General features: G+C 35.8%; 2 protein-coding genes across 2 annotated transcripts; one reads left to right on the top strand and one right to left on the bottom strand.

Moving 5' to 3' along the window:
- Positions 1-1467: 1467 nt before the first annotated feature.
- Positions 1468-19349, bottom strand: LOC140151109 (E3 ubiquitin-protein ligase TRIM45-like). The gene is made up of 6 exons (XM_072173329.1): positions 19203-19349; positions 14496-14549; positions 12514-12589; positions 11634-11696; positions 10705-10853; positions 1468-5765 (listed from the first exon to the last, which is right to left on the bottom strand). The coding sequence occupies exon 6, from the start codon at positions 4964-4966 to the stop codon at positions 2687-2689; it is 2280 nt and encodes a 759-aa protein (XP_072029430.1). The 5' UTR covers positions 4967-5765; positions 10705-10853; positions 11634-11696; positions 12514-12589; positions 14496-14549; positions 19203-19349; the 3' UTR covers positions 1468-2686.
- A 191-nt stretch (positions 19350-19540) lies between these two features.
- LOC140151108 (coiled-coil domain-containing protein 89-like) lies at positions 19541-27790 on the top strand. The gene is made up of 7 exons (XM_072173327.1): positions 19541-19639; positions 21292-21764; positions 22726-22823; positions 23281-23417; positions 24056-24138; positions 24777-24870; positions 27121-27790. Exons 1-7 carry the CDS (start codon positions 19571-19573, stop codon positions 27205-27207), a joined length of 1041 nt encoding a protein of 346 aa, XP_072029428.1. The 5' UTR covers positions 19541-19570; the 3' UTR covers positions 27208-27790.

Below are 27790 nucleotides of genomic sequence, written 5' to 3'. Positions count from 1 at the left end.
TTTTCAGGATTTGTTGCAGCTGTATGACTTGTTTTTAAATGCTGTATTTTTTTTGGCCAACGTAGATTGATGTTGTTCAAAATTCAAAAGCTTAGAATCCATTTTAATACCTGTAGCCTCTCCGGTTTTTTTTTATCTGAGCAATTAAATTAGTGGGGTTTTAGCGGGTTCGCCGTCGGACATGTTAAGTCCATCAGCCCGTAGAACAGGGTTATTAGTCACTTTTTATCATATTTTAGTTGATCTTGTGGCTTGTTACTAATCCAAATATAAAAAATATAAACAATTACTTACATATAAGTACAAAAGGTTTTGTATTCAAATGCATATCTTTATGTATCATGGTTATATATTAAATGCCAAAAATAGGTTGATCCTTCATGTAATTATTTAGTGTAAGCTCATCCTAACCCCAAGCCTAAACTAATTCTAACCCTTCCTAATTTCATGCAAAATTACATGAAGGAATAAGGGGCTGTGCAATGATCATGAGCCCTGGGGGAGTGTAAAATTGGGGGGGGCAAGAATTTTTTGGCAAGCTGAAAGGGGGGGCAAGCAATTTTTGGCACACATTCATGGGGCATCTTTTTAATAAAATGCTCTAAAAAGGCTTAGGAAAACAGTACGGAAACGCTTAAATATGCAAATTTTCCTGCTCGCTGCGTTCGCAACATACATCTAGACCATTTAAGGTTTGCAAATTGGGATCCCAAAAATTTGGCATGTTCAAGGGGGGGGCGCAAAGATTTTTTGGCGGGCCGAGAGGGGGGGCAAGTGATTTTTGGTGAGCCGCTTGGAAATTTTACCCCCCCTGCTCATAATTATTGCACAGCCCCTAACCCTATAAGACGATCTTACTTAACTTATTTATCTTACTTGCAGAAATCACAGTGAAGTCATATAACTGTATATACTGTACAAGTTGTATCAAAATGATTGGTACCCATCAGTATTCATTGATAATGGACGAGTCTGATACATCAAAATTCAACATAAGATCAAAATAATTTGTAGATTACTTGTATAACGAGTCATGAACTGTACATTTTGGGCATTTTAAAGAATGTTCAATGTTGTATTTGAAAGAGGTAGGCTTTTCAATTAACATCCAAATTGATGTGTACCAATCATTTTGATACAGCCTGTATTTGATAAAGTGCAGTTTGCGATATGTGTGATGACACAGATAAGCAAGGAGTGGTCATTTGTCACTAAAATACATTTTCAAATGATGGTCAAAAAGGTGTTGAAACTTATTTTCTATTTCAATTTTTCTGCAAAATGAAAAATAATTCATCTGATAGCAAAACCATTATTTCATTAAAGGAGTTACCCCTTTAAAAAGGGGGCAAAAAATGATTAATGGCAAAAAGTAAATGCTTGGGGACAAATGACTCATTTGGCTTGATTGTGTAACATCCAAGAAAGTATTAAATTATTATCAACTGTGCCTTAAAAAGGTGTATTATGATGAACATTAATATTATTTAATAAAGATTGATACAAATTTTATCCACTATCATATGGTTGTTGTCTGTACTTGGTAAGTTTCTGGTACACATAATTCACACAGTAAATTTGTTTTGTTATTAGCCTTTTCAAAGTATGGCATACATGTACACAAAAGGAGGGCAGTCTTCCATTTGGGTAAAACCCAGCCAATGCAAAAGACTTTACCCACTTTGTGCAGCGCCATCCTATTGTGTCTGCTGTATCTCGAAAACGCTAATAGTGCATCTCCTCACAAGTTGAGTGGTCTAGTAACATTAGGTTAGGACAGGGGAAGAAATTCTTTGTAACACTTTCAAAAATCATCATCAGTCAACTGTGGAGCAATTACATATATATAGTACTCTTTTAACTTGTTCATATCACCTTTAATCTGACAATGTGGTATTTAAGTTTTATTTGATGATTTCTGTTTACATATTAGCATGTCAAGACAAAAAACATATCATTTCTCTTTGAATAATTGCTACACTTTCAATCCAGCAAAAAAAAAATTAAAGGTAGCTTTTGAATTCATTCTGCACTAAATGTGACATGATCAAGGGAAATAAGTCGGATGTCGCAAATATTGATTTTGGGATAATGGCAAAGAGAGTGTCAAAATTCTTTTGTTTTATATTGTTTTCAGCAATTGATAAATTGACGTAACTTCGCAAAGAAAAGTCATAACAACATGGGGTTTTCAGTTTCTGAAAGCTCTAAATGTCCTCTTTAGAAACATATGCAAAACTCATTTTCGACCAGGGTCGACATGTGACTCATTCCCCTTGATCATGTCACAAATGGTTTGTGCATTTTGCATAGGTAGGTCTGGACCATATATTTTCCATGGAGTGACTCCAGCATGTTTCCCTTACAAACCAACTTGGCACAATTGACCTCTTCAGTAAATCCCATAAGACCTGTGATGTCGTCATGCTGATGCACATGTCGTTACTGCGCACTTCACAGCTTTGAAATGTGCAGTAATGATGTTCGCTAATGATGTGCACATCAGAGTGACGTCATCTGACAAAATTTATTATGGGGGTTATGAAGGTTATTTAACTATGCCAATGGCTATGACACCATTTCAGCTCATCGTGTCAGGATATGACTTCATTTGATCAAAATCCAAGACCCTGGATACAATACGATGGTGTTTATATCACTTCTTGTATCTGAACTTTTCATTTTGTCATTCCAATATTCTAAATACTTCAGCATGCTCAACAAATTCACAACTACTATGTGTTCTGGTATAAATCTTACACATGTCAGGACCAGAGCATGCAAAGTTCAGTTTCCACCCTAATCCATCAATTACTGTAGAGCTTTCAAGTACCTGGTTGCGTTTGTTTCTAACCTGTAACTGTAACATATGTCTATCACTGACCAAATGTACTTCTTGATTCTCATTAACAGCTAGTACTATAATGTCATATACAGAATTAAAAGCAGACTTCTTGTAAATTTGAAAATTGAGTGAATATACAGGTATTTGGAGTGTACAAAGTTCATAGAATTCATTCAAATCCCCATATACTTCTAAAGTATATGTCCCTGGTATGGTTGGATAGAAATGCCATCTTGATTGACATCCAGAGCTAGTACCAATATTTATTGGACACATTTCCCCTTTAGGATTCTTCAACCGTGGGTACAATAGTGGTTCTGTGATCTGCTTACTTTTCTCAATGTCAACTACACATTTGTGATTTACTAAGCCTAAACCACATGAAGCAGTGATGCCTACATCTGCTGCAGTGAGGCCTATAATTGAGGTAATTTGTCGACGCACTATAGTATCATCACCTACACAAATGTCAAGAATGTGCATATCATGGCTACGAGGAATAAATCTAAAGGTGTACAGACCATCTTCAATATTGAAAGTCATAATTTCACAAGGGATTGATTCCCTAGATGATGAAGACATCAAACACTTGACTCGGCTTTCTACTCCACACTCTCTACCATCAACAACTTTCTGAATTGTCACTTTTACCGTACTTGGTTTGTAAACCTTTGCATTGATAACCTCTACTGCAACACTCAGCTCATGTACATCTATTACCATTTTGCATTTGCTGTCAGGATCATGTTTTGAAAACATAACAAATGTATGCTCGCCAGCCTCTTGTGGTTTGTATGTAATCACAACCTTCCCATCAGCAACATTTGAGACAGTGCTCTGGATTATTTGCTGACTAGGATCAAGAACCTGGAATTGAACAAACTCTGGAAGTACTGACAGGGGATTGTTTAGCGAGTCAGAGACTTTCATATTTATAGTACTGGTGTAACCCTTGAATGCTTGGCCTATCTTCTCTATGGTGACAACTTCATCAACTACATTACCTAACCTAGTAATCTTGTCGCATATACTTTGTAGCTCTGTGTCTTGATGTTCAAACCTAAGATTACGTAACTGTAGTGCTGGCTTTGTGTCTATAACCCAGGAGGATATTTCGTTCATTGTTGGTTCTATTTCTTTCCTGGTCCTGACTACTTTAATATCACTACCCTTATCCATAACATCAGAAACATGCTCATAGTTGGACCCCATTTGCATGAGTTTAAGTTCAGCCAATTCTCTCTTGTCAACGAGTTGTTTCTGGAAATGGCTACGTGGTTGTGATATTCTACTCGCAAGTGCTTCCTCCTGAACTCTTAGTGCTGATTGACATTTTTCAAACACCTGATGAAGTGACTCAATACTAGCATCTCCTTGTTTCTGAATCATTGTATGATCTTTGCCGATAATACTTCTGACTTGCCGCAGTGGTTCTTGCTGGGAGAGGACTGCAGTCGTCAAGTTTTCTAAAAGTACCCTGCTCTCAGCGGCTGCATCGGTTAATGAACATATTTCATGGTTTCCAACATGAAAACTCTCAATGCACAAATCACATACTGGTTCCATGCAAGTAGTGCATACTTTGTTCATTTCCTGTTGGTGTTCTCCACACATCTTTTCATGAAACCGTTCTTCTAGATTCCGCTCTACTTCTTCCGTCAATTCCACAACTTGATGAGTTTTGAAGACAAACATTCCTTTGTGAGAATCTGAACAGATTCTGCACAAGTACTTGCACACATTACACCAACTTTCTGCTATAGGATGGTTATCACATGCAGTGCAAAACTTTTGACTTCTCCAGTTTGCAGCTAGCCTGTTCCTGGAATCATCAGGCAGATAATCAAGAAGACTTTGCTTGTGGAAATCCACTTGGAACCACTCCACTCCTTCTTCATGAATACTAATTTCATTGTGGCACATTGGGCATTCAAACATTCCACTAGTTCTTCCACCTATCAAGACACCCAGACATTCCTCGCAAAATGAATGCAAGCAGGGCATCAAAGCTCTAGCCTTCTTGTCATTATCATCAAAGAATTCCTTACATATTGGACAGGTGAGAAGGTCCCTTTTCAACAATTCCCAGTTCCCAGATGTACTTGCACTTGCAGTTGCCATATTTTATCAATCACAATTTTGTATTCAATACAATGTTGGTTTTACATAAAACAAAGCAATAGTCTTATAACATGAGACTTTCTTCGAATGTATCTGTATACGAGCTTCAAGTTTTTACATCCAATACTTGATAACCTTTAATGACAGACATACAATTCTTCTTTCTACAAGAGCCCTGATGTGCCTTCTTACAAGTACAGTAAAACTTGAATCTTATTTACTGATACTTTTTCCACAATGTCAAGATAAACATCTCAAGTTTACAAACACTAAGATATAAACAATTCTAATATTAAACTATCAAACTACATAATAACTACTGGAAATACTTTGTATACTCAGGGGGTTGCTTATATCAAAAACATACAAATATATACAGAAGTTTTACATGTTTGATTTAGTTTATGGTAAAAGTTGGCATTGCCACCAACAAGAATATCTACACTACTCCTTGCATCTCATACACACCAGTGAGCCAAACTCTTAATTAGGCATAATTTGTAATATGTAGCAACCAGGTAAACTATCATATACATAAAGAATGCTCTTTGACAGGTTACCTTTGACAGGTTACAATTAAGGAATATATGTATGTATATGTACTGACACAACAAAGTCAATGTTCACAACCAATATGTAAAATGCCACTCTGTGATACTTGTAGAACACTTATCTGCTGATTTGGTTGTTAATAAATGTCAGTTTGCTCCGAATGACACTGGCAAGTAATTGTTGAGTAAAGTAGGCTTTTCCGAATGATATTAGCTCATGCGTCATCCACACATCAAACTCTGGATTACTGCAGAGAGAAGAAAGGGAGACAGAGTTTTCAGATTTTTTTTTCAGCTGTATGAATTTTGTTTTAAATAGTACTGCAGATTAGAGAAACAACTCCCAACTTTTGATGCAAGGGATGACGGGAGGTAAACTGAAGACATTGGTTGGGGTGCATTTTCTTTCTATAGATACAGTTTCACTGATCAGTTAAATTAAGTAGTATTCATACAGAGTACATAAGGAAAATACAATATTCAAATACCGTAAAACCCCGTCTACAAGCATATATAGTGTTTTTTATGAAAGCTAAATTAATTCGAAGCAAGCGTAAATATACCAATACAATAGATTGGTCTTAAAATAATACTTGTTTGCATATGCTTGGATCCGTAACTTATTTGTTCAAACTCCATAATGGTGCCTGGATTAATGTAGCTTTCATCAGAAGCACTCTATATGCTTGTAGACGGGGTTTTACGGTATTCAAGTTCATGAAATAAATACTGGTAGGTAAAGTTTATACCATAATGATTGATATATTGATAAATTAAATTGTCTTGAATGAAGTACACAATGTAGCATTCTTGAGCATGGAAAGACTCATTGTATTGAAGTTATACGAATTATACATTTTTGTAGATGGAAGATCATTCAATATTTTAACAGCTCTAACATTAAAAGTATAGGGGCTGTGCAATAATTATGATAAAATTTCCAAACAGCTCGGTTAAAGTTGGTCTTAACCCTGGAATTATGGAAACTTTCGGGCCTCATAACTGCACACTTTGACGTGATCCTGCATGCCACCTAAATCCAATTTAACATATCCATCATTTCATCTGTTGGTGTTCTAATGTCACCTAACAAAATAATTCTTGCAAGTCTGTTCTGGAGGATTTGGAGAGAGTTTGCAAGTTCCCAGAACAGTTTGGCCATGCAGGGCTACAGTGATCAGAATGGGGTAATACAAGGGAATTTGCCAGCATGGTCAGAGTTGACTGTGGAATATATACGATTTATGGTACCACATCTTTTGGATACATTTTTAGAAACATAGTGGATATGTTAAGTTTGTATCAAATATAACACCAAGGTATTTAAATTGGTCTGCTTTTTCAATAGTCAGATCACAATAACTTAACTTAATATTGTCAAAAACTAGAAAGAATGTGCCATGTACCAAATATCTTCTTTTTTTCTTCTTTTTTTTTTGATATTCAAGGTTAAGTGGTTGCTTTGGAACTAATCACCAATATTATTCGAATTATTTTCAAGATCAGTTTGAAGTTGGGATGAATTATCTGAACAACAAAGAAGGGTAGTATCATCAGCATACATTACAGATTTACACAAAACACTTTGTGGTAAATTATTTACAAAAATTATGAAGAGAAGTGGTCCTAATATAGACCCTTGAGGTATACCTACATGTTAACAGGTTTAAAATCAGAAAGAACTGAGTTGATATTTACACATTACTATTACTCAGCTAAGATTTGAACCATTTTACACCATACATACCAAGTCGATTTAAAAGAAGATTATGATTTACAGTGTCAAAGGCTTTCTTCAAATCAAGACAAATGGCACCTACAGCACAACAATCATTCATATTTTTCAAAATATCATCTTGAACATTAAGTAAAGAGGTAGCACAAGAGTGATTAGAACCAGATTGACTTGGGGAAAGAATGCCTTTGACACTAAGATAGTCATAAAATTGATTATGAATTGCATGTTCTATAATTTTTGAAACAATCTAGGTAGTACAGATATAGGCCAATAGTTGCCAACATCACCTTTATCACCATTTTTTGTAGATTGGTGTTACCTTGGCACTCCTCTTCCAATCAGATGGAAATGTTGACGAATAAAGTGAAAGGTTACAAGTGTAAGCCATAGATTTACAAATAACAGGAGAGGCTAACTTGAGAAGTTTGATCAAAGAAATGATCAAATGAGCATGGTAGTTGTTTAACAGAATAGTTATACACCCAGTTCTAGTTGTATGTATTGTAGCGGAACCGGCCTTCGGTATATAGTAGCGATTGGTAAAGTAAGGCTTAGGATGTTGTGGGTGTACGAACCATATCGTACCTGACACTGGCAAATGAAACACTCTCAGACACACACAGATATGAGAACACTAGGCTCAACACCTTTCTTGGGCTTCGGGCTGATCCAAGATTCAAAATGAACAAAATTCACAATTAGAATTACACATTTGAAAATGGAGTGCACGTACAGGTATTTGGAGTGTACAAAGTTCATAGAATTTATTCAAATCCCCATATACTTCTAAAGTATATGTCCCTGGTATGGTTGGATAGAAATGCCATTTTGACTGACATCCAGAGCTAGTACCAATATTTATTGAACACATTTCCCCCTTAGGATCCACTAACTGTGGATACAATTGTGGTTCTGTGAACTGCTTATTACTTTTCTCAATATCAACAACACATCTGTGATTTACTAACCCTAAACCACATGAAGCAGTGATGCCTATATCTGTTGCAGTGATGCCTATAATATGCGCGGAAGTAATTTGATGATGCACTACAGTATCATCACCTACACAAATGTCAAGTGTATGCTTATCCTTGCTACGAGGAACAAACCTAAGGGTATACAATCCATCTTCAATAATGGAAGACACAATTTCACAAGGGACTGATTTTCTAGATGATGATGACATCAAAAACTTGACTCCTCTTTCTACTCCACACAGTCTGCCATCAACAACTTTCTGAATTGTCACTTTTACTGTACTTGGTTTGGTAACCTTAGCATGGATTACCTCTACACTGAGCTCATGTACATCTATTACCACTTTGCATGTGCTGTCAGGATCATGTTTTGAAAACATAACAAATATATGCTCACCAGCCTCTTGTGGTTTGTATGTTATCATAACCTTCCCATCCGAGACATTTGAAACATTATTCTGGACTATTTGCTGACTAGGATCAAGAACCTGGAATTGCACAAACTCAGGAAGCACCGACAGGGGAATGTTTAGTGAGTCACACACATGCATATGTATAGCACTAGTATATCCCCTGAAAGCTTGGTCTATCTTCTGTATGGTGACAACTTCATCAATTACTCTCCCTAACCTGGCAATCTTGTTGCATATACTTTCTAGCTCAGTGTCTTGATGTTCAAACCTAAGATTACGTAACTGCAGTGCTGGCTTTGTGTCTATAACCCAGGAGGATATTTCATTCATGATTGGTTCTACTTCTTTTCTGGTCCTGACTACTTTGATATCACTACCCTTATCCATAACATCAGAAACATGCTCATAGTTGGACCCCATTTGCATAAGTTTAAGTTCAGCCGATTCTCTCTTGTCTATAAGGTGTTTCTGAAACTGGCTGCGTGGTTGTGTAATTTTACTCACAAGTGCTTCCTCCTGAACTCTCAGTGCTGTGTGACAATTTTTAAACACCAGATGAAGTGACTCAATACTGGTATCTCCTTGTTTCTGAATCATTGTATGATCTTTGGTGATATTACTTCTGACTTGCCGCAGTGGTTCTTGCTGGGAGAGGACGGCAGTAGTCAAGTTTTCTAAAACTACCCTGCTCTCAGCGGCTGCATCAGCCAAGGAACATATTACATGGTTTTCAACATGAGAACTCTCAACACACAAATCACATACTGGTTCCATGCAAGTGATGCACACTTTGTTAATTTCCTGTTGGTGTTCTCCACACATCTTTTCATGAAACTGTTCTTCTAGATTGCGCTCCACTTCTTCCGTCAGTTCCACAACTTTGTGAGTCTTGAATATGTGCATTTCTTTGTGAGAGTCTGAACAAACCCTGCACAAGTACGTACAATCATTACACCAACTCTTTGCTATGAAGTTGTTTTGACAGGCAGCACAGGAATGTTGACTTCTCCAGTTTGCAGCTAACCTGTTCCTACAGTCATCTGGCAAATAATCAAGAAGACTTTGCTTGTGGAAATCAACTTGAAAACACTCCACGCCCTCTTCATGAATAACAATATTATACTGGCACATTGGACATTCAAACATTTCACTGGTTCTTCCTCCAATAAGGACACCCAGACATTCCTCACAAAATGAATGCAAGCAAGTCAAAGCTCTAGCCTTCTTGTCATTATCATCAAAGAATTCTTTACATACTGGACAGGTCAGAAGGTCCCTTTTCAACAATTCCCAGTTCCCAGATGTGCTTGCAGTCGCAGTTGCCATATTTTCTCAGTCACAATTTTGTATTCAATACAATGCTGGTTTTATGTAAAACATTTTTAAAAGGCAATTACGTCTTAACGTGAGACTCTTTTTGGATGTATCTGTATACAAGCTTCAAGTTTCTATATCCAATAGCTAGCTGATAACCATTGACTGACATACAATTCTTCCATTTCAAGAGCCCTTCTGATAACCTAATGACTGAACTACTAGAGCCCTGATGTGCCCTTTCTTTCAAGTACAGTAAAACTTACGTCTTATTTACTGATACTTTTTCTACAATGTCAAGATAAACATCTCAAATTTACAAACACTAAGATATAAACAATTCTAATATTAAACTATCAAACTACATAATTGTACATCTACTGGAAAATACTCTGTATACTCAGGGGCTGCTTAATATCATACAAATATATACAGAAGTGTTACATGTTTAATTAAGTTTATGGAAAAGTTGGCATTGATATATGCATATATCTTGTGCCACTAACAAGAATATCTGCACTACTCCTTGAATCTCATACACATCAGTGGGCCTAAGTCTTAATTAGGCATACTTTATAGTGCAGCAATATCTTGATCTACCAAGTAACTACCATAGACATAATGAATGCTCTATCTTTGGTAGGTTACCTTTGACAGGTTACAAGAAATATATGTACGTATACGTACTAACACAACAAAGTCAATGTTCACAATCAATACAAACATTTGAGCAAACACTACGTACTCTGGTACTTGTAGAACACTTCTCTGCTGAAGTTGGTTGTTAATAAAATAACAGTTTATTGAATAACACCTACAGGTGGTTGTTGAGGAATGTCAGTTGTTGGGAATGATATTAGCCAGTGCTTCATCTACACATCAAAGTCTGGATAACTGCAGAGAGAAGAAAGGGAGACAGCATTTAAAAGTATGACAAAAAAATGTTTTCTAGCAAAGTTGATTGATTTTGACCGAGAAAAAACCCAGAGTGAAGCAGGTGAAATAAGAGTCATTAATTTGCACACACAAAAAACACTATGAAATTTTGACAATGAAAATCACACTGATATTTACCTCAACACTGAAAACATGCTGAAAAAAAATTCAGTGTGAAAAATCACACTGAAAACAAACCCTTTGTTATGCAGCTATGCAAATGAGAATAATGCTTATTTTCACTGAAATATCTCTGAAAACTTTAACCTGGGGCAAATCACACTGAAAATTTACTGAAAAGAATTGATCTCTTGGTAAATCACAATGAAATTGTTCACAACCGTGGCAGTGGTGATTCTTTAATCCCACTGAACATGCTGAAATTGATTTAATCACACTGAAATGAGCTGGCCAGTGCTATTGTTATGTAAATTTATCCTCTGAATCATTGCTCATTATAGCAAGTATCAAAATACTGAAAATACACTGAAATACTTCTGAAACACAATTTCAGAGTTGACTTTCTTTTGTTCTGGTCATTTCAGTGTTGAGGTTTGCTTTTCAGTGCTTTTTTCATTGACAAAATTTCATGTACTTGAAAGGTCTAGTGTCCACCCATAGAGCAGGCTTAATTGTCTAAGTATCATTAAATTGTGTTGAATCACAGTTAGAACAAATCAAAATATTGAAAATACTCAAGTGCATGTACCAACATGTAAAGCTGGATAATATGCATACCTTGTCAGTGCTTCTAAGATCTTTCCAGATCCTCTAGCTCTTTCTTCAGATTCTTTGATTCATCTGCGAATGAGGATATAAAAATTACACTATTAAGAAGAGAAGACACCTGAAGCTGTATATATAGTATCCAACTGGAACAAATGTTCAACTGGCACAAAATATCAGGGTGAAAATTAGCGTTCATTATCCTTACATTCCAGTTGATCTCTCAATGGCTTGTGGTTGGTTGAGTGCTACAGGAGGACATTAACACCTGGCCCATATGCTTTACCATTCAGACCCAGCATAAAGTCCTCTCCAAAACACTAATTTAACTGCCATATTAGTAGGTGGGGGGATTCCTTGGCTTCAAATTCTTAAAAAATTGGTAAAGTAATATGTCCACTTTCAGATTCTCACTTCCATATATCAAACTTGAGTACCCCCTCCCGTGGGGTTAAACCATATGTGACACGATCAAGGGAAATGAGTCGGATGTCGCTAATATTGATTTTGAGATATTGGCAAAGAAAGTGTTAAATTTCTTTTGTTTTTTATTGTTTTCAGCGATTGATAAATTGACATAACTTCGCAACGAAAAGTCGTATCAACATAGGCTTTTCAGTTTCTGAAAGCTCTAAATATCTTTTTTAGAAACAAATGTAAAACTCATTTTCGACCAGGGTCGACATGTGACTCATTCCCCTTGATCATGTCACATATTATGTAAATTATCTGACCCAATGGCGCAGCTATGGCATCAGGTTGTAGCTGGAGAATATTTAGTGCTGGAAGGTATTTGAGGGAATTTTTTGTGAAAATGACAATTTTAGTCTTCCTGCTTCATTTACCCTTTAGTTTCAGTATTTAAAGCAATATTTATTTTAAAAATACAAACCTTTGCACTCCCTGAGACAACTGTTTTTCTCTGACCTGAAGAAGATGCGACTATTCGGTTGTTGTTTGTAAATACCCTGAAACAAACAAGAATCCAGAAATAACACATGATAATTTGGTACATGACAAATTACAATAAGATTTTGAAAAGAAACACCACCCTTAAATCACAATATAATCTGACACTGGCATATCATCATAGGGGCATAAGGGTGGGTACACACTACACCCCTCCCCCATCAGAGTCAAAATTTGATGAATTCCATAGAGAAAATAAAACAAAACATTTTCAGTTCTACATGAAGTGTTGTTGACTTTCACTTGCACTCCACTAACAACACAGTGACTCATCAGAACATCCCATTAAGCAACACCAATTAGTTTGTTAATGTCTGCACTTTACATTCATGCTAAACTACATCTTTTCTCTTAAATGTTCACTACCTCATAGTCTTTGATTTGACCAAGTATAATTTGGAGGAGTATTAATTAAAGCAAAAGGGGGTGACAATTCCCAAATGCTTTATGGAAGCTGCAGATCTACATTGTAGCATGAAATATATAATTTGCATAACATTTAACAGTGATACAATTTGTTGTGGATTAATCCCCCTTTCAAACACATTTTTTAATTTGTAGTGCACTCTGCTAGTTCATCTGTGAAGTCTTGTCAAATCTATTATGTTAAGTTTTGAGTGAAACTGTTTAAGGGGGTACTACACGCCTGCCCAATTTTGTGCCTATTTTTGCATTTTTCTCAAAAATTATAGCGCATTGGTGACAAGTAAGGTCGTGTTCACACTATGCCTGTTTTGCCCTGGGTCTCGGGTACAACCCGGTTAGACCCGGTTGGTTATAAGTGTGAACAGGAAAAACCTCAAAAAAATCGAACCGGTCAATTTTTTTTCAACCTAGGAAAGAGTAGGTTAAAACCGGGTCAAACCCGGTATGACCCGGTCAATTGTAGTGTGAACAGAAATTCACTGTTTGACCCGCATTACTAGAAGTAAACTCAACCATTATCACCCCATTTCTATTGTGTCTGTCTGCACTGGGAAAAGAATGATTCGGTTCTTTGGCAATAAAATCAATAAACATCTATTCCTGAGATAAGAAAGTTATTTTCATGCAAACAAATTACTACACTAGTATTATCGAATCAAGAAGTAACAATTATTTTTGTGAGTTTTAACCCAAAACAGAAGCAACTAGATAAATTACAGAATTAGAAAATAAAATTTAATAAATTAGCATAGTTACGCCGGGAGCCTGTTTTATATACCGGTAATAGTCAATGACAGAATATGTATACGCCTGCATCATCAGTAGGCTTAGGTAAAATAATCAAACCGGGTCAATTTTCTTCATGAGAGTGGCTATAGTGTGAACAGAGATTTTTTGAACCCGGGACCCGGGTACAACCCGGATTAACTCGGGTCCCGGGTAAATAATTCATATGTGAACATGACCTAAGATATGTATATTATAGGGGCAAGGACTGCAACTACTGCACTGGAAATTCAGCAGCTCAAGGCAAGTAGTTATTGATTTATTGATCAAATATTGGTTTCCCTCATTTTTGACTGTAACTCCACAACTATTGTCTGTGCTGAAATAAAATTTCCAGTGCAGTAGTTGTAGTCCTTGCCCCTATAATATACATATCTTACTTGTCACCAATGTGCTATATTGTTTTGAGAAAAATGCAAAAATAGGCACAAAATTGGGCAGGCGTGTAGTACCCCCTTAAAAGATATTAAAATAATATACTGCTGCTGCTGCTGCTGCTGCTGCTGCTGCTACTGCTACTGCTACTACTACTACTACTACTACTACTATATGGTGCTTTAAAATGAGTTAATCATGATCAAGCTGATATCGTACTTTTATTCAAAACACTGAAATCTCTTTCAAATACATGGTATGGAAAGATTTTTTTACAAAATATGCAGAAGATAATAAAGAAATTCAACCATGACTTACCGCTGTCTTTCTCAGTGACGTAAGTTCACTCTCCAAGACAGAATTGTCCTTAATCTGTTAAAAAAAGAAAATTAAAAGTAACCAGATGAAAAAAATAAAACATGTACATTTTAAACAGTATTGCTGTGGATGATCATTGATCAAGTTTGGCACAAGGAAAAGTAGGACTTTATACGAGAAAGAAAACATTCCTTTTTTTTTTTTTTTTGATAGTTGTTATGTTGCTCTATTTACATTTCTTTCTTTTTTTCTTTTTCATCATTTCTTATTTGCTCCCTAACCTTGTTTCTAAAATTGTTGTGATGAAAATACATGTTACATGTATAAGAAGTTCTTGGCTATCATTTATAAACACATTATAAACACTTCTTCAAGCTAGGGGTACGGCTTGGGAAATAACAAAAAAATTAGGGGCCTTCCTGCCCGTTTTTATGATGTGTTGACAAAGCGCTTTTTATAGGCTTTGCATTATTGCAATACAAAGAAATGAATAGTAAATAAGTCTAGCCAAACATTTGCTCACCGATAGCTTCACATTCTACTAGCTAGAGACCATTGCATTCAAAAACTAGCCGGATTCGCTGAAGCATGACAGTGTGTAAGCAATGGAAGTTCAGAGGTAAACACAGCCGATCACGACAGACGATTGCGTCAAAAATGTTGCTGAAATTACACTTCAGCAAAATTTTAGCCTGCCCAAAATAGGCAAATCTTGCTCAAAAGATACAGTTGACTCATTGAAATAACTTTCATCCAAATTTCAACATTAACAGAAACAATAACCTCCGGTGCAAAAAATTGCACTGCTGCAAAAAATTGCACAGCTGTCCGACCGAAAAGCAATAGCAAAGCACTCTAGCATCGAATGCGTAACTATCATGTGCAAATTTGAATGGGGCCATTGGAAGAAATTAATGAGGTGTCATATTTAATGAGCAGAAATGAATTCTGCTTCGAATGCATATCCCAAATATGGCTCAAGGGGAAGGGTATTACTTTTTGGAATGTGTTTTTATTTTGGTATGGTTACTACTTTTTGGTATTCACAAAATGCTGTACCTATATTATGACATCACAATGTTTAGGTATGAGAGGCAAACCTCAGTAAACACATTTGCTAGTCAGCCAAAATGGCCTAAACCGGGGCCCAAACACAATAAATATATTTACATAGGAATTTAAAAAACAGCTAGCTCAAGGAAACCTACATGTTGTCTATACCGTACTTCACTTGACCCAAATATATGATTTTTTTTGGTGTCGAGACACTCGCACATGGAATTTTAGAGGGATTTTGATAGCAGTTCCACATAGAAAAGCTGCCGATCATCATGAGACTATCACTGTTTTAAGATAGATCTAGAAACACCACCGAAATGCTGTTTTGTTTATAGCTGAATCTTTTTGATGAAAGTCAATCTTTGACAAGATGTAACTTTGCTCCGGAAAGTGCTATGACAAAAAGGTTTTCAGTTTTGGCTTTCTTTAACCTTTGGGCTGTAATTTTATATAAAATGATGTGGTTTGATGGCAAATTTGAATTCACCTTTCATACGGTCATACCTGCATTCAATGTTATTGTTACTCTTTTGCCCCCAAACTCCATAACTGTATATCATAGGTAGGTCAAAGTATACATTTTCTGATGGTGTGAGTTTTGAAGGTACATTTTTTTTAAGGTCCGAGTAATTTTGAACTTGACCCTCTGACTGTGCAATGTTCAATGACCTTTAATTATAGTACTATAGGCCCCCGGCCTAGGGTACTGTTTTAACACTACAGGCTATGTGGAGGTACCCTGAGTAAAGATAAACACTTGTGCTGAGCATCAAATTGGTCACTTATCGCTCACTGTTCAAAATGTGACATATCTACATGTACACCAATTACAGTCCCCGAAACTGTCTACTTTTTAGCCGACCTCAATTCCGAAACATTTAGTGATAGTTAAAAATGCGATCCCCAACCCTTTGGTTACCTTTGGACAAATTTGTTGAAATCTCCGCGGAGTCTCCGTGTCTGAAATTCCCCGGTACAAACATCGAAAATGTCGCATTTCTCAGTCCCGTGATGATACTATATCCGATCGCTGTTTTCATACATGAATATGCATATCTCTGACCCCTGTAAGGTCAAAAAACGTGGCGTTGATTTCAACCAATCCAATCCACCGATTGTGATACTGACGTCATATCTGAGGTGACCAGGATGCAGGAGATACCATTTTGGTCAACTGAACTCGACTTGTGTGTTCTTTTGGTTGACATAAATCGAACAAAATTTTCAATAACGGGTAATAGTAGGATTTCAATTTTTTATTAATGAAGTTACTTGTAGTTTTGAGGAATGACAAAGTTGTTTTTGGAAACTTAGATGTTTGTTTCAGCTGATGATGTAGGATCGCAAGGTGAGTGAATTCGTGATGAGATTTGCTTGTTTGAGTGATATAGTAGGATACGGGATGTAGGTTAGTCCTCTGTGTTTGACCGGCTCCGATGTCTCAATTCAAACGGAATTATTCATACCTGCTAACCAGACAGCAATACTGCGTATTGCTGTATGGAACCAGACATAATGTGGAGGCATTTAAAAAATCAAAATGCCTCCACATACATAGCCTGCTACTCATCTGCAACTTATGACCACTTTAACACGATTGTAGAATTGTAGTGCATGTATTAAACTTAAATCAATTGCACCATTGTCATTGTGTGACAATAACTAGGTATCCCAGGCAAACCTTCATGACCTTAGTTAACACATTCGCTAGTCAGCGAAATTCGCCGAGACCGGGGCCCAAACACAATGCATATTTACATAGAAATTTGAATTTTTTTCGAGAACAGGTCGGTGAAGGAAACCTACATAAATTGTTTTCTATACTTCACTTGACCCAAATATATGATTTTTTTATGGTGATAATCAAGTCGCACATGTAATTTTAGAGGGATTTTGATAGCAGTTCCATTAAGAAAAAGCTGCTATCGCCATGAGACTAAGATCTAGAAACACTCCTAAATGGGTCATTATTGTATTCTGGGGTCCAATGGTGTCCGGTTATGACCGAGACATAATTTGCCCTGAATTTTGAAAACTGTAACAGGTATTTGGCCTATTTGTAATTTTTTATACAAAACAAGTGGGTTATTACTAAAAACTTTCAAAAAAGAAATTGTTAACAACTATTTTTAATTTTTATTACATGTAAGGTCTCGAAAATCATGGACACCACTTGTGACAAAAAAGATCATCTACATCTGGTTGCCTCTTAGTTTCATTTATATGTGACCATTGCTTATTTTTTTTGGTCTTATTGAGTGAATAGGATGTATACTAAAATTGTATTATGAAAGAAATGTTAGAGACAAAACATCTGTTAACAAAGACAGCGCTTATGCAAAGTGTGCTATATTTTTTGAAAATGGGGTAATTTGTAAACAACAAATACTTCAAATGATATATTATGACATGTTTAAATATATGACTGACAAATGGAAATTGCAAAATAAGTTGAATTAAAGTTAAAGCTGGATATTATACGACAAACTGGACACCGAGTTATGACCGACACATGAAAATGAATAATATGTCATAATTTTTAAAAATTGGGTATCTGATAAACAATGAATACTTAAAACAACAGTGTGATATGTTTAGATAAATTTGCAGGTCAAATACACTTTTCAAAGTATGACATAATTACAGATAGCTTGTTATTGTCAGTCATAACTGGACACCAAATGATTTGGTGTCCACCACTGGGCACCTTAAATTCTCTCATGTGCACAAAATTGATGTTATAAAAAGTCATCCACTTATCTATTATGCCACACTTGTGCTGGCCCCACATAAAAATGGCAACTTTTAATCTAAACTGACAGAAATTGTACAAAACAGGCCCAATAATTAACTTTTGGGTAAATTTTTGACCATGTATTTTGACCAAAATGCAAATATGCTGTTTTGAAGGTTACAGCAACTTCTTATAATGTTATTTTATTTTTACATTATAAAAGCTCCTAAACCACATTAACTTGCAACTTTTTAGCCATTTTGGCATTTATATTTTTTGTTTAGCAGGGGTTAAAACATGTTTGGTGTCCGGTTATGCGCGACATTTTAGAGTGATTTCTCCACAGTTATGTGCTTCGTACAGATTTCTGGGCAATCGCTGAAACTATTTTGCAGATTTTGAAAGAGTATATAATTCCACTCAATTTAAGCTAACTTTTGACATTAATATTCAATTTTGAAATTTTGACTGTATGTCACACTATTGGACCCCAGAATACAATAATGACCCAAACTGCCGTTTTGGGGGAATTTTGATAGCAGAATCTTTTTGATGAAAGTCAATCTTTGACAAAATGTAACTTTGTTACGGAAAGTGCTATGACAAAAATGTTTTCAGTTTTGGCTTTCTTTACTCAAGGGCTTTAATTTGATATGCGGGGTTGATATGTTAAATGATGCAGTTTGATGGCAAATTTGAATTCACCTAGCATACCTACAATAACTGTTAGTGTTAATACTGACATGTGCATGATGTGTGCATGTCCATCATCCCATGTCTGATGAAGAAAAACGAACATATTATAAAGCTAAAGTGGTCCACAGTAGCCACTGGATTCCGAAAAATACATCCAGCTGTTGCAGAGACATTGTATAACATTTTAAGTTGCCTAATTTTCCAAGGAAAATTCATACCTTGCGTTCAATTTCAATTTTTCTTCGTTGATTTTGCAGCGATTGAAAATCGGGAATTCCCCTTCCAGACTCCATTCTGCCTTTTGACCTTTGATCTTTTGTAAACCGGATCTTTACAGTAACGACCTGTAATGACCTTAACAAACTGGTTTAAATCAACTTCAACTTTTAAGAAGAAGAAATTTATTTGCTTTTCTGGAAACAAAAAATGGATTAACTGATTATACAAATATTTTTACTAAGGATTTTTACAAGAAAGAAAATAATAATAATAAAATTTATTATTTTTTGCAGTAAAATCTATTTATTAACATTTTTTAACCCGGTTTGAGTGACGTTGCCCATCAACGGTAAACATTCCATTCAAGATGTCGGCCTCCAGCAGTGGACGAAGGACTCCAAAAGATCTGAAAATGATGGTCTCAGCCCGCAAACAGGTGAGTAAAACGGGACAGATTATGGCCAATAAAGTGGATATGTTTTCTAGCAATACTTGCAGGTTTTTGGCGTCTTTGTAAAACAAAAAACCTAACCATAATTTTAAGCTTACTGAAACTTGAAAGTCTGAATTTTTATTTTAAGCTTACTCAATTCTTGGCAAAATCTTGGTGATCCTGACTTTTAGAACACCCGAGCTATATAAGGTTAAAATTGCTAATTTATCAAATTTAACTTTCTCAACAAGGTTAAACTTGTTTTCAATACAAAAATAACTGGCCAAGCTTTATTTTGATGGCGATCTTTTCTTTTAGACCACCCGAGTCCAAAATTCATCATGTTTTTTAGTTATACTATAGCTATCTTTGACGTAAGGCCATGGCCGCATGCCATGGGAATGAAAGTTTCAGATTTGCATAGATCCGGCAGTTTTTCATATCTCATGCGGCCATTTTTCATTATTCATTATTTAATTATTTGGTCCGCACTCAACCAACTGCACGCGGTATCATGATGACATGATCCCCTTCCTATGCCATGGCAGCACATCGCGCAATATCCCAGCTTGATACATTTTAACAGTTTGTGCTTGACTAAGAGATTGTCAATGTTTACGTAACTTGCCAAGAAAAAAAGTGCCAAAAAACTGGCTAGGACTAGGTTCTTCCAAAATATTAACCTTGATTGCTTTATCTTGATGCAGAAGTACAGAATTATTCTTCCCTTTATATCTAGCATTAATGCTAGGATGATCACCAACACAAGTTTGTTGGTTTTTGTTTGCTTGTTTGTTGATGTTTTTTTGTTTTTAAGCCATGTTTTCAAGGGAGGCACCAGGGAGGACTAGCTTTTGCAGTTGCCTAGCCAGCATTTTTGATCAGGGACATTTCCTATGTCTTTGTCTTTAGACTTGAATAATGTAACAAAAGGTTTGTGTTGAGCGTTGCAAGGTACAATCAATGAGTAGGCCTGCCGGCTCCACTATGATGTTTGTGTATCATTCATGGAAGGTAAAATAGTGTACCTCAGGATTATTTTGCTATGCGGATTGCGCCCCAGAACGTTTTATTCAAAGTTTGTTTGCATTCTACTTCAGACTGCATGTAACATGTACATTGTATCAAAAACTTCATGTATACCGGTACTCTGATCAGCTCGTAATACTATAGGCGGGACTCATATCATCGTGGATTTATATAGAATAGCGGACACACAGCTGGGCACAGGATCTACGGACCTACATTTGTATTGTAGACCGATTGTGAATTTACACGGGCGTAAATTGGGACTTTATTGATAGTGCAGTAACAAAAACCGAATAATTCACACCTATTACGAGCTGCTCATAGTATTTATAAGCGTGGCTGTGGCATGCCATAACGTTTGTACTAGGCTCACAGTAAAAGATATTAATTATCTTTTTGGCTTTAGCTGATAAACACAAGAGGTAGGCTATACGCTTTACTTTCCATAGGCTACAAACCAAAATGGCAGATTTACCATAGCAATACACACAGGGCAATTTTGAGTCTGTACACTTTGGATCTAATCTCTATGGTGTTGTGTTAATTATTATTTGTAATCATCAAAATGAAGAACAATATAATGTGATCTTGATGTATGTGTTTTTTATTTGTTTGTTTTATATTAGGATATTGATGAAATGCAAGGAAACCTAGACAAGTTAAGGAATCTCTCCCATGATGACAAGACTGAAAATGCTATGCTCCGTTCACGCATAGATGAACAAGGACAACTCATATGCATCCTGAAGCAAAGAGCCGATGAGGCTCTAACACGTTCACAAACACTTGAAAGGGTAAACAAAGAACTTGAGAGATTCAGAGGAGAAGCACAAGAGATAATTGACAACGAGATCAGGAAATTTAAGCTTCTTGATCAAAGATTCTACGAACTTGCCGATAACCATGAAGAGATGATAAGGATAAAAGACGACTATAAGTTTAAGAATGTGGAACTGAACAAACAAAATGCACAACTGAAGGATGAGAATGCAAGACTGTTTTCAGCAGCTCTGGTGGAGAGAAATGAGAAGATTGCATCATTGGATAAACATGTGGGTAGTCTGAAGGATCAGTGCAAGGAGCTGAGCAAGATGAATAGGTATGGTTCAAATGTCATAACTGAGTAGATTGCAATGTGCATTTTAGGAAGTATTTGGAAATATTTGCCGATTAGTATAACAGACCACTCTTCAGTATCCTGCCTGTGCCTACTGCCTACTGAGTTTATATGCAGGGTTCGATTTACTTTGAAAAATTTCCATAGCAATTTTTAGCAAAAACATTGTTTATGTAATGTTCCAATAATATTAGCATAATGTTTACATTGTAAAAAATTGCTATACATGTACAAGCTGAAATTTGTGTAGCGGCTTGTCCAAAATGGGGAGCATTTTGCTCCGCTACACCAGTTAAATCGAACCCTGGGAGTATGTGGTGTCCTCGAACTGTGATAGCCTATTATATTCCTGTCTTGCATTGCTGTTGCCTTGTTAATTAGTAGATATTCAAATTTGACATCTTTGTCTTACAATGTCAACATGTGTTAGAGCAGGCCTTCCTTGTTTTCTTTTCCCATGCTTTGGAATCCAGTGCACCAGTTTTACACAGGTTTGGTCTTGTGTCTGTAGCAGTGACCAGCAAACCGAGTCCTTTCTCTAATAACTTTGGAAGGTCACCATACAGCTCTTTATTTGTCATATGTTGTTTCCAGTGGATGTTACGCATTCACCTCAGTTTGCAGCATCAGTAACATAGAAATCTGATACTTTTCTCAGTACATGTAGAGTTGTAGACATGAAAGATATCTAGAGCAAAAAATAAGTTTTCTAAAACATACACTTTTTTAAACAGGTGGCATCAAATGTATCTTTATTCTTCTAGAAAGAGTATCTGCATTTGCTTACATTCAAGCAAGTTAATATGGTTTTAAAAAGTGCCAACACAAGTAGACCATAAAAATCCCATGTATTCAGAATGCAAAACCAATTCTCGATGAGAATCATTAGTCACTTTTATGACACAGCTTTAAAAATGTATCAACTTTCTGTTAATTTATACAGCCGACTTCAGACTGAGATGCATGATAAGGAGGCAAAGTTTCAAGCAACAATAGAACAACTTCAAATGCAGTTGCATACTTCAGAAAAACAGTTCAAAGGTAATTATGGAAAGTCTTTCTTTTTCTTTCCTTGTCTTGTATTGCTTGCTTTCATTCTCTGTTTCTATCTTTCTTTCTTTCTTATTTCTTTCTTTCTTTTTCCTTATTTCTTTTCCCTTTTTCTTTCATTCTCTCTTTCTTTCTTTCTTTCGTCTTTCTTTCTTTCTTTTTCCTTATTTCTTTTTCCTTTTTCTTTCATTCTTTCTTTCTTTCTTTCTTCCTTTCTTCCTTTCTTTTTTCTTTCTCTCTTTCTTTCTTTCTTTCTTCAGTTACTTTTCTTTTCTCTTTTCATTTCTTTTTCTTTTTTCATTTCCTTTTCCTTCCATTTTTCCATCCTTTAATTCTTTCATCTTTTTCTCTTTCCATTTTCTCCCTTTCTGTTATCGTTCATCTACAATAATTGTTTATCCTTAGAAACTTACAGCTATTTACTTCTATTTTAACCATAAAAACACAGATGCAGAGTCACAGCTCAAGAAACATCAAACCAGTGCTGAAACCAGTCAAGCGAATCAGTCAGTGAAATTAGAGAAACTATCTAAGGAACGAGATGAGTTATTACAACTTACAATGCAGAGAGGCAAGCTTATTCAGGTCAGTAAGAATAATAAACATATATTGCTGTATACTCATGAGGGTATGGTCACTCTACTGAGTTATAAATGGTTTATTTCACCCAAAGACCCCATTCTAAATGGACCCATTTAGTAGCCCAAAGACCCCATTCAAATATTTGCCACCCACAGGGCTCAAAGTAAGAGGATATGGACCAGGAACCACTTTATCTGAAAAGTGGCTCCTTGTCCTTCATTTCGCTGCTGAACCAAGATCCACTTGGGAGAAGATAAACAAGCAATAAACAAACAAACGCAAAAATTCGAAGAAAAATTAATACTGCAATTTTCACCCAATGGCTCTCTTTTGTAGCCAAAAGGATCCTCAGCATTAAAAAAAAATATCTGATTAATGATCTGTTTAAACCAAATTTACTTCAATTTTTCCCAGAAGGGGGGACTGAGATGGCTTGAAAATTTTAGAGGACATCATTTTAAAAAGTTAGAATTCTTTAGGCCATTGGTATGCCACTGTGAATCATTTCTGAAGGGCACTTGCATTTTCAATTATATGAAAGAACCAGTAAATTTGTAAACATGCTTTCTTTTCCATTTTGTGTAAAATACACAAATCATAGACTGAACTTCACTCTTAATTTGTATTTTTGTATAATTTAGGAGAAACAGAAAGAAATCAAAGGCTTACAAGACAAGATTAAGGATGCTGAGAGAGAGGTTAAGAGGATGGATGATAAATTTGAGTAAGTTTGTATCATCTGGTTACCATGAATTTTCAATGAAATGTAGAAGTTGCTGTTGTAATGATGTGGTGTCTGGTAGTAACATCAAATTGTATGGATTGACCTTTTCGGTAAATCCCATAAGCCTTTGCTTGATGTGATCATTGCGATATGATCAAGCATAATGAGTTGGCTGTCAGGAATATTGATAATAGTATTTAACTTCCTTTGTATTTTATTGTTCTGAGCAACACTAAATCTCTGGAACCATAAGTCTAATTATGATGGTGTCAGCAAAGCTCTGAGAATGGCTCATGTAATGAAATTGAAAACTGAATTTTGATTTTGATCGACATCATTTAGCTTGATCACGCCAAAACTGCATATCAAAACCGATGATGATTAAGTGTACATAACTTGAACATGTTTCTCATGGTAACATTGTGTATTTATGCAAACAAAGGTATTCGATTGGCCTCCAATGCCTGCACCAAATTTAAAAACTTGAGGTTCTTACTGTATAAAAGGAATACCTCCCCTGATTTGTGAAATTATTGAAAGGTTCAAGGGTTTTTTTTAATATATATTTTTAAAAGTTTAAAACAGTTTGTTCATACTTCTAAACTGATTATGACAGTTTGTTGGGGTTTTTGTCACAGGAGAGAAGCAGCTCAAGTCTCAGCTAATCTTCAAGTCATCAAGTTAAAACGAGAGAGAGATGAAGTCAGTAAGGCTTTTAAGGACCTCAGACTTGTAAGTATCAATTGCAGTAACCATATGGTTACAAAACTTAATTTCAGTGACTTACAATTACTGTATTATGGTAGCCAAGTGTCGTGTAGATCAAGGGTACATCCGTCCTGTTAAAAAAAAAATGTGGCCTTGTTAGACCAGGTTAAAAATGAGGTAGGTACCACCTGGAAAAGGAGAAATTCTCACAGTTTTTCATTGGGAACAAGAATTTATGAGGTAAAAAGCCTGGCTTATAATTGAACACATTTTGGATTAATATTGATGGCGCTCTTATGTATACATGTAACTAAGTCAAGGTATTAATAGGAAGGTACCAGTAATATCTGTGGGATTAAGGGGGTACTACACCCCTGCCCAATTTTGTGCATTTTTTGCAATTTTCTCAAAATTATAGCGCATTGGTGACAAGTAAGATATGTATATTATAGGGGCAAGGACTACAACTACTGCACTGGAAATTTTATTTCAGCACAGACAACAGTTGTGGAGTCACAGTAAAAAATGAGGGAAAACCAATATTTGGTCAATAAATCAATAACTACTTGCCTTGAGTTGCTGAATTTTCAGTGCAGTTGCTGTAGTCCTTGCCCCTATAATATACATATCTTACTTGTCACTAATACGCTATAATTTTTGAGAAAAATGCAAAAATAGGCACAAAATTGGGCAGGGGTGTAGTACCCCCTTAACCCTAACCCTACCCGAGGTTTTTTGGCTATCGGAAGGGAAAGAAGGAACGAAAAAGGAGAGAAGATGAAGAAGAAAGTCACTTGGCACCCCCGGGATTCGAACCTCGGACCCCTCGCATGCCACGCAGAAGATCCCCAGCATTTAGCTACACAGGTTACGTTGGCCGGTCCAACGATTCGCAGGGTATATATGTCTTGGTCTGATTGCGTCATCAAGTCCCGTGGAATGCATGCACGCAGAGCGGTTTTAATAGTGAGCTTTAGTGAGTCCTAGTTCTGTTAGGGTTAAGGTACCCATTTTCCCATTTTTGCTGTTTTTGATATCCCAAGTGAGACACTCGCAAAAAAAGACCCTTTTTACTTGTTTTTTAATGTGGGTGATATACAACTTGAAATACATGATTTCATGATACAAAGAACACCTACTTTGTGAGTGTAGCTCAGAAGCAGCAATTAGTTCCAAAAACACTCAAAACAAACACAAATGCCACAAAAATATCTTCCATATTTTTGATGCACCCTTTTTCTGTGTGAAATCAGCAAATTGGTTTTGTCTTTCTTTTTGACAACAAAAATTGATTCTAATTTTAATTTTGAATCATTAATTTTGTTCAGAAAAAAATTTTATCAGCTCATATTTTGCCAAAAATTCATTCTGTGTAATAAAAGAAAGTTTGAGCAATTTGTGCTTATTTTGACAAAATAAATTCAGGGACAAAGAGCTGATGGGTTCATATTCATATTTTTCATCCATGCTACTTTTTTCATTTTTATAAGCAGATGGTTGAAATGGGCAAATAAAATCACCAGTGGGTAATTGTTTGTAAAACATGTAATTAAGTAGACTTGATATTAAATTCCCACAACATCAATAATATAATTTAAAATCATTTGTTTAAAAAAATTGTCAGGTCAGGCGTCAAAAAAAAAAAACACTGCTCTATGAGCCTGACCAACCCAGATTTTGCATTTGGGGAATTCTTTTAGCTGCATGAAATGAAAATAACCATTTTAAAAATGTCCAGATTTTTTTTCAGAATTTTCATGCTGCGATTTTTATGGTCTTTAAGCCTGTTCCAGAAAAAAAACTAACCGACTGACCCTACTTGAAACAAGTTCAAACATGCCTGGTTCAGATTAGTAAAAATAACAATTTATGTGTGAAAGAAATTTTTTAGCAGATATGCTCATTTTGACTGAAGTTTGATTCTGGAATGAAAAGAATATAAGGAAAATAGCTGCATTCCACATTATATTAAATTGAAGTATGAGACAAAATCTTTTTTTAGCTAAGCAGATGGTTTTCCTGAATGCAAAACAAATTAATTAAGGTATATTAGGCACACATGTGGGCACATTTATATTGCCATTAATTGGTTTTTAAAATGTCACTGCAATATAGTGGAAATATTAATATTAATTTTTCACCCCTTTTTTATTCTCTTGTTAAATTTGCAATTTTCAGCTTCCTCTATGCATTATTGTCATTGTCACCATCATTATTGTTATTATTATCATTTATATTTAAAATTAACTATTATTTTTACAATTCTTTTCTCAGGAATATGATGCCTACAAGAAGCACAGTACCAACCTTTTAAACAAAGAGAAGACGCTGAATTCACACTTGCGTAATTTGGTGGCATGAAATCAATCAGACGTTATGGGACTCTACATGGGCCCAATACCAGGGGCATAGCTGAGGAAGACACCATGTTGGAGGGAGCACCGAATCAAACAACATAATCAATCAATTTAGCACCCCTCCAAATGGTTAAAGTAGAAATTTTGTATGCAACTTGCATGCATTTTAACAATAGTTGTCATTCATACACTCCTGTATCATAGCAGCCGATCAGAAAAGAGGTTAGGGGCTGTACAATAATTATGTGTGCTGGCGTATTCTTAATGGTCTGTCAAATATTGCTTCCCCACCTTTTGCAGGCCAAATAATCTTCCCCCCCCCCCTTTCATATGCCAAAGAAATTTGCCCCTTGGCCCTCTTTCGATATGCCAAAAAAATTTGCCTCCCCTTTTTGCACACACAAATTGGAAGTCTAAATTTGTCTTATCATGTGATGCAAATGCAGCCGGCAGAAAAGTTTGCATATATTTGAACATTTCCTAACATGCTTTTACACCTTTTTAAGGTGGTATATCAAAATAGTGCCTAAATATCTGTGCCAAAAATTGCTTTGCCCACCCTCCTTTTAGCCTGCAAAAATCTTTGC

Source organism: Amphiura filiformis, chromosome 4, assembly GCF_039555335.1.
Source record: "Amphiura filiformis chromosome 4, Afil_fr2py, whole genome shotgun sequence".
Lineage (NCBI taxonomy): Eukaryota > Metazoa > Echinodermata > Ophiuroidea > Amphilepidida > Amphiuridae > Amphiura > Amphiura filiformis.
The sequence above is the reverse complement of the archived record's forward strand: the minus strand, read 5'-3'. Positions and strand labels throughout refer to the sequence as shown.

What these genes read in the sequence shown, in the direction of transcription:
- LOC140151108 (XM_072173327.1), top strand. Translation starts at nt 19,571, where the DNA reads ATGTCGGCCTCCAGCAGTGGACGAAGGACTCCAAAAGATCTGAAAATG. An exon ending in GAGCTGAGCAAGATGAATAG is followed by an intron (nt 21,765 to 22,725) that starts GTATGGTTCAAA and finishes TAATTTATACAG; the next exon opens with CCGACTTCAGACTGAGATGC. An exon ending in AGAGAGGCAAGCTTATTCAG is followed by an intron (nt 23,418 to 24,055) that starts GTCAGTAAGAAT and finishes TGTATAATTTAG; the next exon opens with GAGAAACAGAAAGAAATCAA.
- LOC140151109 (XM_072173329.1), bottom strand. Translation starts at nt 4,966, where the DNA reads ATGGCAACTGCAAGTGCAAGTACATCTGGGAACTGGGAATTGTTGAAA.